This window comes from Puntigrus tetrazona, chromosome 13, assembly GCF_018831695.1.
Source record: "Puntigrus tetrazona isolate hp1 chromosome 13, ASM1883169v1, whole genome shotgun sequence".
Lineage (NCBI taxonomy): Eukaryota > Metazoa > Chordata > Actinopteri > Cypriniformes > Cyprinidae > Puntigrus > Puntigrus tetrazona.
In genome coordinates this window covers 24529685-24549429 of record NC_056711.1, presented here as the reverse complement: position 1 = coordinate 24549429, position 19745 = coordinate 24529685, and the positions used below count along the sequence as shown (strand labels likewise).

Here is a 19745-nt window from a genome sequence, read left to right as displayed (position 1 = left end):
TCTCTCCTTGCCCTTTGTTTGGTTTAAATTATCGTTCTTACGGGAGGTTTAATAATCTGTTGCCAAAACTGTCAATAGTTTGTGGCGGTTCTGACTGGTGCAATTACATCCGTTTTTACACTTCAAACCACTGATGTAATTACACTTCATTTTACAAATAGCTTATGCAGGAAGTTGAAAAGTATATATGACTTTATTTTCTGCGTTATGTTTTACATATATAATATGTAATTTATTCTACTACTACTACTACTAATATTTGTAGTTTGCTTCCACCAGACTTGACCAAACATGCCAATTGTCCAACCTGACCAGCTAAAATGAGCTTGTCCTGCATTAACCAGCATGACCATTTGTGCTTTTGCAGGGATTGCATAACACATTATATCATAAAACATTGATTCGATGATTGATTAACAGCACACAGAGGTCTGTCCCAACTTGCATACCACTTTGCTAGTGATCTGAAAGTGCATTAATACTGTGATAAACCACCACCTCTTAAAATTGCGTCTTGATTCTGCATATTAAAAGGGGTTAGCCTGTTTTTGATTAAAACTAAACAGCAGCTAAACGGGGATTAAATTTCATTATTGCATATTTTTAAACAATATTATTTGAAATGGAATCATTCTTAACTGGCATATTATGTAGGATGAAAAGTATGCAAAATGGGATGCAGCCTAGAAAATGCACAGCACGAGCACAGCACAGAGAAGCACAGCGCTACAGTACCTCCAGTTTGCTTTTCTCCGCTGCTTGCGAAGAAGGAGATGATACTGAGGGCAAAGCAGCATCAGAGGACTTCTGCAGGGGCAGAGGAGAGAGGGCGAAAGAGAGAAATTAAAAAAAGAATGACGGCAAGATAAAGAGGGGGTGTGGAGGAAAAAAAGAGCGGAAGAAGAGAAATCTGAATTAATAGGCTGCAGCGATCACTATACAGTAAATAATTATTCAGCATGTGGGAAACTGGGAAAAGCAACATTTATATACTGATATATTCACACACACACACACACACACATCTCGAACACTGCAAAATAATTTCATAAATCAGTATTTCTGCCAGTTTTAGTAAAAAAAAAATTTAAACATTGTTAAAACAAATCCATTTGTGAAGCAAAATAGCTGAAGATATTAAAATCTTGAGAATTAAGTTAGGCTATTTTTTATTAGCCCATTGGCGTTATTTTTTCCATGTAAACCTCAGTAAAATTATGCGTACAAAGCAAAACATTTTCTTGCCAAATGGATAAAAACTTAATTCAAGATATATATATATATATATATATATATATATATATATATATATATATATATATATATATATATATATATATATTTATTTATTTATTTTAAATAACTACTTCTTAGTGAATACATCCTGTTTAAAAGGACGCATAGATATTTTAACATTAAAACAAGACAATAATATACACATCAGGAAGAAGAACCATGTTTCCTGGTTTAGTTGCAACATCAGCAGTCGCATCCATCATCAAGGACACATTTGGTGGGTAAAAATAGCCCAGATTTCACCAGATGTTCCAGAAGATGTAAGAAGCGAGACCATCTGCCGAATCTGTAGTCAAGACTTTGTCAATCTGTATGGCCAAGACTGCCTGAAAATCAATAAGATTAACTCACAAGTGTAGACACTGCAAATAACTGCATCAATTAGACGGCGATGTTTGAAAAGCTTGCTCATATATTTATACATAAAAGCTTAGCCAAGTTCGATAGAATAGATTTCTATTCTCGGTTTCATTAAGAATTGTACTGTTAGAGTATAGAAGGGCGTCGTTTGCGATATAACAAAATACCTAAAGTGGTTCAATTACTGCTTGCAAAAGGGACGACTCAATTGTGATGAAAAAAAAAAAATCCTTTTTATTTTGAAAAGCTATTGTGATCTGAACAGAGATATGAAACCCATTCAATATCCCATATTGCTGCAGTCTAGTTATCAAAGCAAAAAGAACAAAAAGGCATAGCAGTTGATGTTCAACAAGGTGTGAGAGAACTGCAAGCTAACAAGTGATGCCTTTTGACTCGTAATTAAGTCATGTTTTGAGTCCACTTTAGTGTTATATCGATTGCAACAGCCGCTTCAGTGTGCAATCCTGAAGACAGAATGCTGAAGACAAATGCTAGAAATACAGTTCCACTCTAATTATGCACAAACTTCCCATGATTAATGTTGTGTGAAATACCGAAACACTGCATTGGTTGAGAAAAAAAAACCTCCATGTGCGCTCTCAGCGTGAATTCTATTTCCTGCAATGTACATGTATAAACAAAGGCACCTGTTATATCTGCCATGCACTGGATGAAACGGCTCAAGTCACTACATTGACCCTCACACTTTCTTTTTGTTTTCTTCCTTTCCCCTTTCCCCTCACTGTGCCCCTTTCATTAGCTGGGGCAGTTTGTTGAGGTAGATTTTATTGGCTCTGGGGCAGATAAACGGCTCTGCCCCTTCACAGAGTCCCAACAAAGCCTCTTTCTCTTAAGAGGGTGGTTCAGGGCCAAGGTTTTTACTCCATTTCTGCATCATCACCTAAGTGACAGCACATTCCCTACCAGACAGAGAGAGAGGAAAAACAGACAGACAGAGAGAAAGGTGAAGAAGAAGAAGAAGATATGGAGAAATAAAGCAAAAAGCTGCATGAGCGAGCAAGCAAAAAGAATATTCAGGGTTAAATATAAGCTAAGCTCGACATGATAGCATGTGTGGCATAATGTTGATTACAAAAATGAATTTTTACTTTTTCCTTGACACTTTATTGTAAATAGTTTAAATAAAACATTGGCAATTTAATGGCAGAAATATAATATAAAGGCAAAAAAATGTATCATCACCTAATTATAAAATAACTGATAGATTCATCAGAAATAACACAAACTAAATATTATTTGGAATGCATTTATTCTACAAATACCAAATTCTATTGTGGGTTACAGTGAGGCACTGATTTTAAAAGGGAATATGGCAAATACACATTAAAATTGTCAGTTTTTCAACAACAGCCAAATGATGTAAACAATATGATGTCATGACCAATGAAACATTATATTAAATTTTTACGACAGGCCATAAACCCTAGAATGTCTTCGAAAATATACATTTATACAGACCTGCAGATAAACCAATACAAGTTTATTGCTTAACATAAAATGAATGCCTGTGTTTTAATAATACAAGAAGCTTCAAATTTCTGCCATAAAACAAACAAAAAAAATTGCCTACGTTAACCTCCTTTGTAGGTGACTCACAGTAACCTCCTTTTTTTATTTTTCTGCTATTCAACACAAGCCACAAATTCTGTCGGTTGAGCTTAACTTGCATTAAACCCGGAATACTCCTCTGAAGCAGGTGACGGTGGCGAGGGAGTTTTCAGGAAGAGAAAGGGACAAGAAGACAGGTGGCTTTCCTTTTGTCCCAGTATGGAAGTAGTACTGTCAGCAGCATGCGTCCACAGGGCCCAAGCTGAACAAGTAGGTCCATTACAGCCCGAGTTAGCACAGAACTGTCCGGACCGGTTCATTACCTGCTGATGGATCCCCCTCATAATCTGCTTTTATTGGGTTAGCATCAGCACTATGCTCCGCAGCAGCATGGGCCCATATTCATTAGAGAGCCATTAAATAATACCACGCAATACTCCTCCTCTTTCCCCCCCAATCCCTTTAATACCACCGAGCCCGTCTGGGGAAATAAGGCCAGAACGGGAAACAGGAGGAGATGAAGAGAGGCGGTCAATAAGCAGAGACAGCAATCAGCCCGGAGTGTGAAGGGAGAACCCATCTCCATCTTAATGCAGCCGAAGGCGTGAAGACTCCCAACCTCTCAAAGAAGTAACAGAATCAGTGTGAGGTCCAAAGGTCTCCGGCTTTCTAGTTGAGAAGTAATAGAAGGAGCGGACAGCTAAATGCCCCATAATGCAGTGCAAACGGCCAAGCAGGCCAGGTCACTTGGGGCTGAATGAAGCTTAGATGACTGCAGTGTGAAAAGAGACAGTGAGAAGTATGAGAATTGGCCAATCGCTGGCTGTGGAAGGCTGAAGCTATAATTAGTTACGCTCAGATATCTCATTCACACATTCACACTCATACAGACAGTTCTGTGGCGTAGAGAAACCAACAGTTTTCTTAAAAAAAAAAAAAAAAAAAAAAAAAATCAAATTACATTTACCATAGCAGAGCTCAGCCTGTGATGTTCATATTCCCTTCGTCTTTTATATATTCTGTTCTTGATATTAAAAACGGTCCGCTGAGATCCTTCATTTTGCACATTTTCCATGGTTCGAAAACACTTTGATCAAAATAACGAAAAAAGCATGCAAAAAAAAAAAAAAAATGAAAAATTGGAAATGGAAAAAGCATGTTTTGAAAACATCAAAACAAAACAAGGAAGTGCAGGACGCTTAATATCCTGGGACATTTATTTTCTGAGGTTCCGCTTCGCTGTTGGCTTCACACACACACAATCATTTAAATGGTGCGAATCAGCAGGGAAGGAACATGACTTGAGCGCGCTGACTGGCGATAAGGCTTTCAATAAGACACATTTATTCCCCATCTACTGCCACAGAAGAACACACAGAACTTTCATTACTGCCACGAGACAGGAAGACAAGGAGTAGGAAAGAGAGGGAGGGCCGTTAGACTCTCTTGAGCTTGTTTTAGTAATTGAAGCAAGGAAAGGCTGCAATATTGCATTTTTCTCCATGTGGGCTGGAAACAGGCAACTATTGATTTCTTTTCTCTTTTTTTTTTTTGCTGTCTTTGGAAAACATATAGGCCGATAACAGTTTGCACAAAAATATAACAACAGTTGCATCATCACTAAAATAATGTAAATGAAAGTAGTACCTTTTTTTTTATATATTTGTCATTATTATAACTAGGGGATTAACTCCACATATATTCATATGGAAATGTAATAGAATGTTATAATTTAATTTAAAAACATGTGCAATGTTTGCATACAATTCTTTTTGAGGCTCAAGATCAAGTTGACTGTTGATTATCGCATTTAAAAATATATAGTAATTCAATTTAAGTTTGGAAAATTACGGTTTGGAATGAAAAGGTGAGTAATAATAGAATTAGAAGCTGTGTTAGTGTTACTGTAAACTGTTTACCTTCCAGTCAGCAGAATAAATGGTGGAGGAAGAATACTATGCACAATGGCTTGAGTTGCACCCTCTTGTCAAAGCAGGAACATGTACGTTTAAACCAGGATGCTGATTATGAAAATGTACATTACCGCACTGTTAAAGTAAGCTGTTCTATAGGACTGGGATACCTGTATTCCTTTGTGAGTTCTTTTTTTTTTTTTTTTTTTTTAAACAAGGATATTCTGCATTAACAAGGGCAAACACAGATGCCAGGAACAGGAGGTAATTAAATCAGTTTGACAACCATAATCTGCAAACACTAGAGAAGAACTACAATTCATTTATGTATTTAGTATTTATGTATGTAGTGTAAAACATCAACCACCAACTTGTGGGTAACAGGTGTGTAATGACACGGTCATAGAAAAAGGTGGTGGAAAAGGATCTTGTTGATCTTGGATCTGGAAATGTCAGTTTTAGGCTTACTATCAGCGTTAGGTACTTCTACAGTCTTTGATAATCAGCCATAATTTCCCTCTCATTTTAGGAAAAAAATTATGGGTAAGTCTAGGTTTAGGGGTGAGGATCAGGTTAAGTCTTTTTGTTGATCCAGCAAAATGTTGCCAACGTATTAGCTTTACTTAACAATAACTCAAAGAATGCAGCTGAGAATCACTTTTTTAAAACGTTAATACATTTTAAACACACACAGGGCCAAAACAAAGTCGCTGTAAATCATAATCTGCTTCTGTATTCATCACAAGTAACAGTCCCTCGCTTCATACTGTTCTCTCTAACCTACTCAGTCCTTTCTTTTCTTCATACACACTCTCTCTCTCATCCAGACCCCCTCCACACACAAAGCAAAATGCCTTAAACTGATAATGAGTTGTTTTTAATAATTTATTTGCATATAAAAGCCGTTGGCAGAGTCGGTGGATGAAGACGACCTGGAATCATAGTCTTTCTTCAGGCAATGCCTCAATGTTACAGTGTGGTGCACAACACACCACTATTTTGCATTTTAGTACTGCATTTTAATTCAATGAACTGTTTTTTTTCCACCCCTTTTTGACACAGGCCAGTGCCGCTTATATATTTGCCTGGTTTGTGTCTCCTCGGTCAACGTCTGACCACCACTGCTGAAATCTGATTGGCCGTCTGTTTCTGCAGGCAGAGGCTTTAATTGGCCGGTCTCGGGCAGGCCTGTCAGAGAAAGGCAGAGCTCTGCTTGGGTAGGCTTAAGTAGAGAGAGAAATGTAATTGGACAGGGCAGCCTTGCAGAGTTTGATCGAAAACCTTTCACAGTGTAACCATGTTTCAGTCTCTCCTCATCCAAAGCAATCAGAAAAGGCCAAAAGGAGGCTGTTTGTTTAGATTGCTTAAGCTCCGCAAGCATTATCATGAGGCTAAGACCTGCACGGCACCCTAAAGATGGTCAATTACCATTCCTCGTGGCGTTTGGTCAACACAAACATTAAAGAACAGAGAGGAAGTCACAGAAAGTCTTTAACACAAGTGAGAGTGCTTTGATTGGCTGCTGGCTCCTGTCAATCAATTTCCAACGCGCGAAGCACAGCTGCAACCCACCAGGCTGTGTAATATAAATTTGAGGCATCAATGATCAGAACAACTGGCCACCAAATCAGGCCTTCCACACATAAGACGGACAGTAAATACTAGAGCTGGGTGTTTCCAACCGGCTCACGATACAACCTCATGATTCAATATGCTGCACTGCATCACAAAATCAAAACTGCAGATGCTAAATGCACGTTCTGCAACCAAATCCGCAAGATCAGTTTCAATCTTGTTCGCACAGATTGCTCCACCACTTGAGTCCAGCACAGCACCTCAGAGAAATGCCACTTTCAGAGTTTGTTTATTTAGATTACATGCTTCTTCATTTATTAAACCGCAGGAAGTGATATGAATTCACAGATGAATAACTAAATAAAATAGACAAACAAGATTAAAAGTTAGTTAGACGGACATTGATACTCACAATTGCTCCGTTGACGGCGTTTTTATCGTAGTACTTCTTTCTCTCATACTTGTCCCTGATGAAGAACTCCACAGCTCTGAAACATTGCTTAGGAAAATTAAAAAAAACTAAAACAAATCACAGCATTTAAACACACATGGTACACATTCACTCTTTAAACTGAGACGTTGCTTGATAACTAGACAGAAGCTTGAGAACTTAACTACATTTTTTTTAAAAGCGGCTTAACTTGGGCTATGGCAACAAGTTTTGACGAGATACACCTCACAAATTTATGGGTGCACACAATGAAAGTTACAAAACCTTCTGTTAGTTTTAATGGGGTCTTATTCTCAGTCTTCTTGTTTTAAAGTTGATCCAAGACCCAGTTTGAAGACTTGTTTTTGATTTTTGTTTCTTTTGGATCAAAATCTCATATTGGCTTGAAAGATTTAACGGGAACATTCACATATATCGTACATATACTCAGATGCAATGCAACTCCTGCATTAAAGAGGCTTCTCAGACTGATGGTATTTTCTCTCCACATCATTAAAGACACCAGAGCACCAACACCACAAACTCAACTTAGCATTCTGCATCTTGGAAAAAAAGAAAAAAGTGTCCCAAATCCTCCCAAGCCTGTTTTTTTTTTTCTTCTTTCACAGCAAACACACATGCACAGAGTGAGGCCAGAGCCAAATCAAAACACGCTCTCTCTGAATCTCACTCCCTGTTAACAGTGCGAATTTATACAGCGACAGTAAAATGCTAAGAGGACTGGTTCACGCAGCTTTATTGGATTTACACTCTCATGAATCCCTAATCACAATACAATAATGCATCTGATGAAATATGGATCAGGGTGAGGAAGCAGGTGGCAAGGAGAGAAAGAATGTGAGAAAGAGAAAGAGAAAAGACAGGGGTGAGCGACAAAACCCCTGTAGCATCCTCAGAACAAAAGATCAGAGGTTCTCAAACCGGTGGTCGGAGAAGAATTTCAAGTGGTGTATGGGGGACCAATTTTAAACAATACAACTAAATAAAATATAATAGCTTTCAAAAGTCTGGGGTTGGTATTGTTTTTTTATTGGTTCAGAAGGAAGCATGTCACCTAAGCTGCATTTATTTGATTTAAAAAAAAAAAACTGCAAAAACAGCAATAGTGTAAAATGTTATTAGAATTAAAGATAATCTATTTTAAAACTGCAGCAAAGCTGAAATGTTCAGTCTTCAGTATCACATAATCCTTCAGAAATCCTTCTAATATGCTGATTTGCTGTTCAAAAAACATTTATTAATCTCAATGTTGAAAACACTTAATATTTTTGTGGAAACAGTGATATTTTTTCAGGATTATTTGAATAAAAGTTATTTTGTTAGATTCTATTATCTTTGTAAAATATTTCTGTTTTTACTGGCACTTATGATATGCGTGTGTGTGTGTGTGTGTGTGTGTAAATTTAGCTGTGTTTCTTTAATTAGCTTATTGACAGCTTGCTGAGCTTTAGCTGCTAGCCAGTTATAGCACAAAACCCTCCTGGAAAATGTTCAAGAATCTTTACATTGAAAGAACACTCCACTATTTTGGGAAAAAACTCCCCCAATAAGTCAATAAGTTTCACCGTTTTCGAATCCATTCAGCTGATACCTTGATTACCCTTAGGATAGATCATCGAATCCAATTAGAACAGTAACATTTGGTTCAAAAATGACCAAAGAGTTTTTTTTTCCTACTTAAAACTCGACTCTTCCGTAGTTACACCATGTACTGGCGGAAGACCAGCTGTTGTGATTTTTCTAGGCTGATATGATTTGGAACTTTATTCAAGGAAGTTTGCTGCCGTACCATGGCCGCAGCAGCAGGCGCAGTCATATCAAGCAAAAGTGCTATCGTCCAGACTCAGAGATCAGCGGGATTGATTCCCAAAATGGTAAAACTCAACTTATTAACTCTGGGGGAGTTGGAGAATGAGTCCATATCCAAAAAAAGGGTAGTGTTCCTTTAATACCCTTTAAATGCGTTCTGTTCTGCTGTGCCCCGTCTACTGTTTCAGAATGCAAAAACGTATGTAAATGAGGCCAATCCCGTTCCTGGAGATATACCTTCTCGCAAAGTTCAGCTCAAACACTAATCAAACACACCTGAACCAGCTAATTAAAAATCCTCAGGAACACTTAATTATGCAGGGCTTCTTTACGACGATCAGTCGAGTGCAGCTTCAGGCACCTAGACGAGTCGATTTTGAAAATGTGGAGTTTTGCACATTCCTAAACTTAAAATGGTGCAGATGCTTTGTTGCATCATGCCGAGTTAGGACGTGATGCAAAAGTTACAGAAAGAAGCTGGTAGGAAGGATGACGCACAAAAAATAGCACTCGCATAAATAGAAAGATAAACGAGTTTTGAGGTTTAAAAAAAAAAAAATATTGGGGGATGGGGGTGAGAAAAACTATAAGCGCACCAAATGTAGGTACATCTGCCATTCATAAGCAGCGACGGAAGAGAAAGAACTTTCTTCTCTCTGCCGATCTGACATTTATATTAACACGGCCAACTTTTCCATTAGAGAGATCACGAGAGGGAAGCGGTGATAAGTGAAAGGGGGTGAGAGGGAGTGAAAGACCCCCACACTGGCACACAAAAGATCCACATTTCCATCTGAAGAAACCACACCTGTGATAAAGCAAATTCCATCAAAGCCGGTTTGTGGAGGAAGCTCACCTCTGCTGTCCGGATTAATCCATTTTGACGGTTAAGAATATTGTACCTCATCGGTCAGCATACAAATGAAGCCATTTCCATAGCCACACCAAACGCAGGAGCGCTGATAACAGGCTGCGGATGCCAGGGAAATTCAATTAGGGTTTCTGAAGGCGCCAATGAGGAGAATATGGAATTATCCCGGCCGCCACACACACCCAATTAGACTGATGGTGTGAAATAGGACGGAGGAGGATACCCGAGGCAAGAGGGATGAGGCGGAGGGATGGAAGACATGAGGAGACTTCCTGTTAGGCCTCAGCGATGAGGTAGTTCCTGCTCAGCTTTGCTGTGTGTGAAGTTGCTGAAAACAGCAGCTGTTTTCTCTAAAAATCTGCAGCCAGAGGTGTGAAGTCACATAGGCTTCTGCCTGACACATTCACCTTACACCAGGAATTCCCAACAGGATTTTTTAAAATTTTCTTATATATAGTTCATGATGGAACTACAGGGTGTTTGAGTTGTTGTGACGGAAATGACAAATGAAATGTATAAATCAAGATATCAAGAAATCAATACCTCATAGTATTGTGCAATTATTAAAAACACTACCAATCAAACGTCGACATCTGTTAAAAGTCTTTTACGCTCAAACATATTTATTTGCTAAAAATACAACTGTAAATTTAATTTAAAAAAAAAATATTGTGAAATAGCTAAATATCAAATATGATGTTTTTAAATAAATTATTCTTGCAGTTGACTTTACTCTTTAGTGTCACATGATCCTCCAGCAATCATTTTAATATACCAATTCTATGTTCTATAAACATTTCTTATTATCGGTGTTAAAAATCAGTTTAATGTTTTATGAAATCTGTGATTTTTTTTGATAAAGATAAAGTTCAAAATAATATTTTATTTAAATATAAATATTTAGTAACATTATAAATGCATTTACTCTATATTAATTTAATGCATCTTTGCTAAATAAATAATTTAAAAAAAAAACCTTTGAAATGCAGTGAATAAATGGTAATAAGCACAAACAATCAGTGGAATTCTATGGCAGCACCTTTTTTAGTTTACCCACAATTACATTATTATTAAATTTAAAAAATTGCTTTACAGAGCATTTAGATCTCCTTTTCCTAATTTATCAAGCCTTGAAATATGGCAGTGCAGGGTCGTGATATTGTTCATAGCCTACAACCAATATCTCAAGAAACAAAAAGGTACACAATGTCTCTACGATAAAGAATAAAGGGCTACAAGTGGTATAATTATGCATATTCATGTTGAAAAAGTGTATTTAGCATCATTGTGAGCAGAATATTAATGTTTTTTAACTGAGTAGAATTTCTAAATTCAGCATACAAATATTTTTCTCTGAAAAAAGAGAAATGCCTTCAAAATCTAGTTTTATAAATATACAGAAATCATCAGCTGCTCATTAAATTGGGTTAGACCAGAACGATTTACAGTACACTGGAAATGGCATTCTTTGCCATCTCAATAGTAACAGTTAGCTCTAGGGTGGAGCCTAAAAGTGTTTTAACAGGAACTACAAATGAACATCACTCTGACGACTCCTTCAAAACATTGTCTATAAATCTGAGTGTTGCGAATCCCCGTATTTGGCAACCAAATATTGCATAGCTTCATTTATCCATGTGCAAGACAACCCAACATGTAGTCATTTAAATTCCATGTAAATTCCATTTAAAACCTTTTCGGTTGCTTACAAGAAAAAAGTTGCAAGTGCTGGCTACAGAATCTGATAGTTTGTGAATTTGGCAGCGGCAAGAAAGGAGTAGGATGCAGCAATACAAACTTTCCATAAACTCACAAGCACGCAGTTCTTTCAATATAACAAATCCACAATTTGTCTTTTCTAGCGCCAAGAAAAGGATTATTCACTTTAATCATGTAAACACTCTGCAGATGACTAAAAACGCATCTGTACCACACGCTGAACTCAGCCTCTGATAAATGTCGTCAACTTTCTACTCAAATAAGTAGTAAAGGCCATCGAACAAAAACACAGGTAGACTCAAGGATACTGGTCAGTTTGCGGCCGTCTGAAGTTTTCTGGGAGATGAGCTTCATACAGCTGTCTTGCCTTGGTGTTGCCCATGCTCTGCACGCTCTAAACAGAGAAAGACGGACAAAAACAAAAGAAAACAGGTGAAAAACAAGGCAGACCATCCATTTATCCCCAAGTCTATCAGGCAGGAGCAAAAGCAAGCAACTTAATAAATAAAAATCTAATGCATATCAGAGTTCTGTGTAATGTTACCCATTAAATACTTAAAATGTTTAATTGTATTTATTAAGCTGATATGTATTTAGCATGAACCTCTTAATAAAGAGCGACCTCATTCATTCTTTAATTTGGTGAAATTTGATGGGTTGGTGCAAAATGCCTGTACCATGATTCATGCCACACACCACTGTGCCTAACTTCCTCTTAAAGCTAGTGGTAAAATGCATGACCTTTTAACCTGAAGAAAACAAAAACAAAACCTCAGTCGTCTATTTGAGTTTCTGGCCCTGATTCTTAATTAAACATGCAATAGAGGCCATTTCAAACATGTACAAATGACACGCATTTGCATTATCAGTTCTATGTCACGTATGTCTAAGCCTGTCAGAGACAAATTAATATGAGGATGATGGATCCGACTGAAGGAAGAGAAGATGCTGAAAAACAGACAAGTAATTACCCATCAAGAATTAATTATCCATCCAGACGTCAATTAATATGCAAAGGGGAGATGCAAGACTCCCTTTTGGTTGCTTAAAAATTCATAAATCTTTCAAGCCACGCTGTTTTTTACAGCACAACATGCAGACACACACAAATTCAGTTACACAAATATACCTGCAATATTAATGAAGGTTATCTGGACTACATGAAGAAGTGTTTTGAAGACATCACTCACACTATAAAAGAAAAACAGGTGTCCTAATGACTTTAGGAAGGGCTCAACAAGGACTTTTCTGGTGGTTTGGTCAGCATTCCCATCAAAAATATAGCAAACATGTTTTATAAATTACTCTATTTTAAAATAGATGACAAGAAAGAAACGAAAATAAGATAAGAAACGAAAAAATAAAGTTATTTGTTTTCTTAGTGCAAAAACATTTATTTCTTTATAGCTTCTTAAAACTAAGGTCGAAATATTTGCTCAATGTCCTTACTATCCTTCTAGGGGTTAATATTGGTAGTTTCGTTGCTGTCTATGGAGGGTCAGAAACAATATCTTTGTTTGTGCTCTGAAGATAACTGAAGGTTTGGAACGACATGTGGGTGAGTAATTAAGGGAATAGTTCAGCCAAAAATGAAAAACTCTGTCATTATTTACTCACCCTCAAGCAGTTCCAAATCTGGGCCCTTTTTTTCCTGAACTATGGAAGTCAATGGTGTCCAAAGCAGCCTGGTTACAAACCTTATTCAAAACATCTTCCTTTGCGTTCAACAGAACAAAAGAAATTCATATAGATCTGGAACTACTTGAGAGTGAGTAAATGATGACAGAATTGTCATTTTTGACTGAACTGTTCCTTTAATGCCTTAATCAGTGGAATGATAGTCAGGTCATCAACAAGCAAAATAAAACGGCCAACACATGTAAACACACATACTTGTATCTGCTCGGGAGTCCATTGGTCCAGGTTGACTGATTTAACGCGTGATATATGCACTCCCAGGTTCCGGTGTATTCCAGCACAGCGGATACAAATAAACACACCAAGATTCCAAGAGGCCCATCGAGGTCCTGCGGGGAAAGAGACAGAAAACAGAAAATTTAGACCTGGGGTAAAGCACTTCCCATTATCTGAAACAGATAACGGCATTGTAACAGGCAGTAAAGAAACAGCAGTTTAAAATAAATCTTCGGAGTCACGGTGCCGCCTCGAGCTCCGTCATGCAATTCCTCCTTGCCATGGCATCGAATAAACCACATTGTGCTGCGATGCCAAAAAACCAATATCTAAACGATGGAATTTTGCAGTCGTGATAATAAAATTCGATCCAGGCGCCAGATGAATGCAGCAGGTAGCCCACCTGAATCAACAGTCAATAGCTGCAGGTACCCGAATAAAATAGTGAAACTACATTGCGAGACTCCTGATTTCATCAACCGCGGAAAAAAGGGAGAAGAAAAATGTGAATTGTGCTACAACACAGACTGCATGTGATTATCTTCAGCCCGGTGTGTAATATTCAGCTCAGAGAAGTGACTGTAATAGCACGGGGGCAGACGAAAGCGCTCTGACGGTAGGCTCTAACAAAAGGCAGAAACGGAGGTTGTGTATCTTTCGGTTCTGAGCGCAAGAAGTCGATAGCTTTCGGGTGAAAATTTGCGCGTGGAAGCGGACGGATCGGGGGGTGTGGGCGCACTGGAGCGGTCCTGACAGCTCTCGGCTGGTCGGTTGGTGCTGGTGAGAGCGCAGCTCCTGACGGGCTATAAATCACCGGGTTTGCTGGGAAATGGATTTCAGTGGTTCACCCGCCCTCTTTGGCTTTATCTACACCTGTCAGCCATCTTAGGACGTGTCCAATTCGCTTCCTCCGTCTCGCGCTCTCTCGCAGCACAGAGCCGTATCCCTGGTTTCGGGGGGGGGGGGATGGGATCTGTATTCTGCCTGCGGGATGCCTGGCATGAGTTTGCATGCCCATCAGGCAAGAGTGAAGTAAAGCACTGACCCTGGCAGTGCCACCCACACAGCTCCTGAATAGAAAAATAGAGCGTCCAAAACGCGCACACACACTACTAGACGCACACACACAAGTCCAGCCATTAGCATAACAAACAATACCGCACTGTTTCTTCCCTTTTAAGCATGTTCATAATTTATCCTGCATGATTGCTCAGGATATTAATGGCTATCTTGCTTCTGTTCTGTGCTCAGATGACAAAAGAGGACGGGCGACGCGTGAGCAGGCTGATAAGATTCCCCCAACACTCCGGAAAAACTCTGGCGAAAACTGCGGTAATGAGAGAGAGCGGGTTTCCAGTCTCTTATCTCTCACCCACCCCAAACTACCATCCGGCTGGCTGCACAGCCTCCGTCTGCCACCCTCCCAGATTTATTAGCCCAATAAAAGGCTGCAAGATTGTGTCTCACACCGCTGCACCAGGAGCTGCATAACTCACCCACAATTAAAGAGGGTTAATTTGTCATTGAGCGGAGCCCGGTGCAGTGAAGGGTGCGGTGCCCCTGCGGAGGGGAAGCGCTGGAGGAACTCTCTCCACACCCTCCCCGCTGGACTGAAACACCGCAGTGCTTATTTCAGGGTTCCCACACCTTCTGACTAATGCATTTCCATGATTCTTAAAAATGACTTGAATAGAAAAAACACACTCATACAGAACAGTTTTTGCTTTAAAGAATTTACATTAACTACATTATATGGACTATAGAAATGTCAGTGCCTTTTAAAGATTTTATTAATTTCTATGAAATTTTTTTTTTTTTTTTTTTTTTTTTTTTTTTATGAAATCTTTCTCATGAATTTCCCAGGACCTCTGAAAGTTTCCTTTTGGGTTCCCTCAACTTCCAGGTGTTCCAGGATTGTGAAAATCCCAGTTTCAAACAGTCCAAATCAAAATATTTGGAAGATCAAATATGCATGCATTTGATATACATTTTTTTGATATGCCTGCAATGATGCACTGGCATAAGTAGACACAAAATCAGATAACCTCCCCACCACAGTAATCGGTCTCAGATGTAGACATTAGATGTAGGCAGTAGATCATACATTTAATATTACAATAATAAACATCATTAGAATTTATTCTAAATGAAAAGGTGATATTTAATTTTTGTGTTTGTTTTTTTAGCATTCTTAACTATTCAGCTAGTACTTTTTTCTTTATTAACTTTCAAGCTAGGGCCGGATGATATATTCATGCGCATCTTGTCAGTAAAGCCGGTTCTTTGATTAGTGATCAATCTTCAAATGAAGCGGCGGTTGATAGAGCTGTAGATCACTTATAAGCTACGCAATATCGGGCAGAGTATCGCAAATTAATCACCCAACAACTGAACCTGATATTGTGTAGCTTGTCAGTGATCTGCAACATCTACATCTCACGAGATGCGCATGAATGTATAGATGAATATATCAAGTCCTACCACTAACTTGTTAAAAAACTTAAAAAAAAGTAGACTATTGTATTAACTATACATGTTCTGTAAAAACAGCAACAGCTTTTAGTCTGAAAGAAACATGCAATACAGTATACAAAAGTGGTTACAGCTTTCTTTCCCCCTCTTGCGCTGTTTTTTCTGTGTAAACGTGGACATTCTCCCACGTTCATTGTCATCCTCTTGCAAGTTTTTTCTTATTACACTGCCACAAAAGTGCACTCTGCATGAGCGTATCTCAGTGAGCAGGTAAACACATGCGCTTGGATCATTCTTTTCACTTCACTGTTATCATTGGCATTTCTAAATGTCTAATTCTAACATTTGGTAATATTTCTAATAGCGATTCCAAAAATAATAATAATAAAAATAAAAATATAAAAAAATAATAAAAGAAAAAACACACAAAAAACGCCCTACCCTACTTTTTAGCTATAAAAGTTAAAAACAAAAGATTAATAACGGTAATACATTATGGAAAAATGTTCATCATAATAGTCAGTATGCATAAGTACACCTGTGACAGCACATCAGTTAATTTGCTGCTATATTGTTGGCCGACCATAAACAACCTAACATTATACTGTCTCTACATCACATGCAAACACCACAGACATGATGTGTCATAACAAAATTACTCTCATTATAATCAAGTGTCTGTCTACAACATAATTTGCAGCATAGATTGTAGCTTCAACATAAACATCATAGCAAGCTGACATCTTCTACCACATACAGTCAGTCTTGCGTCAATCTGTGCAGCATTACCGAGATGGATGTTAAAGAAGGACTCAAAACCAGCCAAGAGTAGAGGTCAGACAACCAACCGCTGTATTTCTCACTGCCCTGCAGACAGACATGCCTACACTTTAAATAACTATTTTGTTTAGTCAACTAAATAAATACATTTTAGTTGCCACTTAAATTAAGAGTAAGTAACAAAAATTTTTAAGTTGACTCAACGAACAAAAAATAGGCAGCGGGGAAGCAAGTAACCTCAAATTTACATTTTTTTTCTAGAATTTTTTGCTGCAATGGAGGAAACCTGGCAACCAAGACAGGTCACGACCTACGACCCCGTCTAAGCTCTCCGAATTCTGCAAGGTTGGATTACGGCCTCTGGCGTCCAAAAGGGGCAATTTCAAATTCTCTGAAGTGACATGTTTTGATGATCTTTCTACTTCCTCTCCTCCCAAGTCCATTCATTATCTCCACAGCTGGTCGCAGCAGATGTAGAGCGATGCGAGCGAGTCCCTCAGTCACCGTACACTGGCTAATAATTCACCATTCACCTTTACGAAGCCGCTACCGGGTGCTGTAAACAAGTCCGTGGTAGAAGGATGCGAAGGATAAAGCGCTGTATGAAATTTCCTCAGAAAGGCTGAGGCATGCTATATTTAGACCTGAGAACAAGCAAAGGATGCTTTCAGCAGCTGGGTAGTGAGATAACATATTTTTGGGAGAGCCTACAAACACGGAGCACCCTGGGTGTGCGAGTCGCCCCTCCCCTGAAAACTCAATTAAAAGGCAGGCCAAATAAATGATTCAGTGTCTAAACATCCAGCGAGGGGCTCGATGGGACTTTGTGCTTGTAGGTACAGCGGGAGATTTACAGTCGCCTCAATGGTCCCCGGGTTTCTACCCACTTCACTGAGGAGTCACCCCAGATTTATAAGCCTGTAGCTCATTTGCTTGCATTGAATGCACATAAACAATGGAACACGGCTGATATAAGATGTGCCAAATGCATACACACACGTCATCCGTGCCTTTGTAGCACCTGTCTCGCTGAAAATTGAGTGGCCGAAACGCTTCGTCAATGTCACCTCAAGGCTACAAGAGAGCATTTGTCAAAATAAACAATAGTCCCTTCTGCCCTCCATCTTTCACTTCTGGGGGAGAGAGCCCCTTTCTCTCTTTTCACTTCCTTCCTAATCCTTTCCATCAGCTCTGCCAAAGAGAGAGGAGAGAGAGAGAGAGAGAGAGGACAGAGGGAGAAAGAAAGGGGAGGAAGAAAAAAAAAATGGGAGAAGAGAGCAGTACTGTACTTCACCCAGAAACCTCAAAGAACTCGAGGACCCTCCAGCTATGCTCGGGTAACACTTCAAAAGGCTGGTGCTGATTGTCCCGGTCTGGCCCAGGGACAGGGGCCAGTTGTTGTGTTTCAGAACCCTGCACTGCTGCCCTCCTCTCCACCAAACATGGTTTTAACAGCTGAACAGGACGCAAAGTGGACCAAAACATTAAAGAAAACTAACTACACATGGATGGTGGAAAAGAGAGGTTTCCAATAGGCTGTGCAAGTCTGCCTGGGATATAAATAGTCCAAGTATATTATGATTTATATATATATATATATATATATATATATATATATATATATATATATATATATATATATATATATATATATATATATATAAACATGCTAAAAGGCTGCATTCATTTGAACAGTACAGTAAAGTACAGTAAAAAAAAAAAAAAAAAGAATTTACAATTTTAAATAACTGCATTCATTCAATTCAATTTCATTATGTTTTGAAATTGAATCTATTTATGAGATTGCAAAACTGATTTTTTTAGCAGCCAGTCTGTAATATACAGATTGGGTGCTTAGGAAACATTTCTTACTATTATTAAAGTTAACAATAATTAATATTTTTGGGGAATCTGTGATGCATTTATTTCAGGATTCTATGATTATTTGAAATCTTCTGTAACATAAAATCTTGGCATTTTAGTCATAATAAGCCAATGTTGAGGAGGCTATGAGGAATATGAATACTAATATATATAGTTGTAGTTATATAGATCTTTTGTGTGTGTGTGTGTGTGTGTGTGTGTGTGTGTGTGTGTGAGAGAGAGAGAACAATCATATAACCTAAAAGAAAGCCCCTCAGAGCCATGCTTTTATTTGAGTCAAACAAAAACTTACATCAATCCTTACAAAGGTCCATCAATGTTTGTGCACAGGTAACCCAGAATACAGTGCAGCAATGCTGGCCACACTCACTCTCACTGCAGTTTTGCTAGATAGCATGTATGTGTCTTTAAAAATAACTCACACTGCTTTCTTTAACAGTGCATGACAGCTCTGATGATGTTTATATAATAGACCGTGTTTCTGTGTGTGTGTGTGTGTGTTCACGCCTCGTTGAGTCTGTAAGGGCAAGCCACGCTTGTACAGTGCATCTGTGTGCATCTCTAACTAAGTCACTGCGAGCAGCGACTGCTGAGTATAGGTCACTGCACAAAGCATGCTGGGAATGTGACAGTGGGATCCCAGTATAAAACAGGAAGTGAGCCGGCAGGAGCTTCCTGCAGTGGCACTTAGCCTCGTCTTTAGGTCCAAAGAGTGAATCGGCACAGCAGTCTGTCAGACACACACACCTTAATGTGGGTGCGCGCACACACACACACACACACACACACACACACACACACACACACACACACACACACACTTTTGGGCTGCATAAGGTCACCCATTGAGCCTTTTAGAAGTGCTGCTGCCATTTTCTTAAAAGCCTCCATTTTTCTCTCATTAAAAAAGGTGACGGCAGAAAACAACCACATCACACAGAGAACACCGCGCACATTCATATCAACCTGCACCTTTTCAACACCAAATAACAGGCTGTTAATGTGCATGTGTCTATTTGTTATCCATAACTGGAGAAGAAAATGCGTCTGGTTACGTTATAGCAGAGCGGGTGAGGGGGATATAAGCGGCTCTGCCCTGTCCATCACAGCCGTGCCTATTAGTGTGGGT

The 19745-nt window shown here is 38.8% G+C and overlaps 1 protein-coding gene across 7 annotated transcripts in view; it reads right to left on the bottom strand.

Annotated features, from left to right (window-relative positions):
• smap1 (small ArfGAP 1) overlaps positions 1–19745 on the bottom strand; it is an 86455-nt gene that overhangs the window by 54365 nt on the left and 12345 nt on the right. For 4 of the 7 annotated variants that reach the window (XM_043254733.1, XM_043254734.1, XM_043254736.1 and 1 more), the window contains exons 2-4: positions 13460–13593; positions 11875–11960; positions 7129–7204 (exon numbers count right to left, since the gene is read on the bottom strand). In XM_043254733.1, coding sequence (XP_043110668.1) covers positions 7129–7204; positions 11875–11960; positions 13460–13593 — 296 coding nt within the window. Of the gene's footprint in view, positions 1–735; positions 808–7128; positions 7205–11874; positions 11961–13459; positions 13594–19745 lie in introns of all 7 variants that reach the window. The other 3 variants (XM_043254729.1, XM_043254731.1, XM_043254732.1) reach the window with 1 other exon arrangement.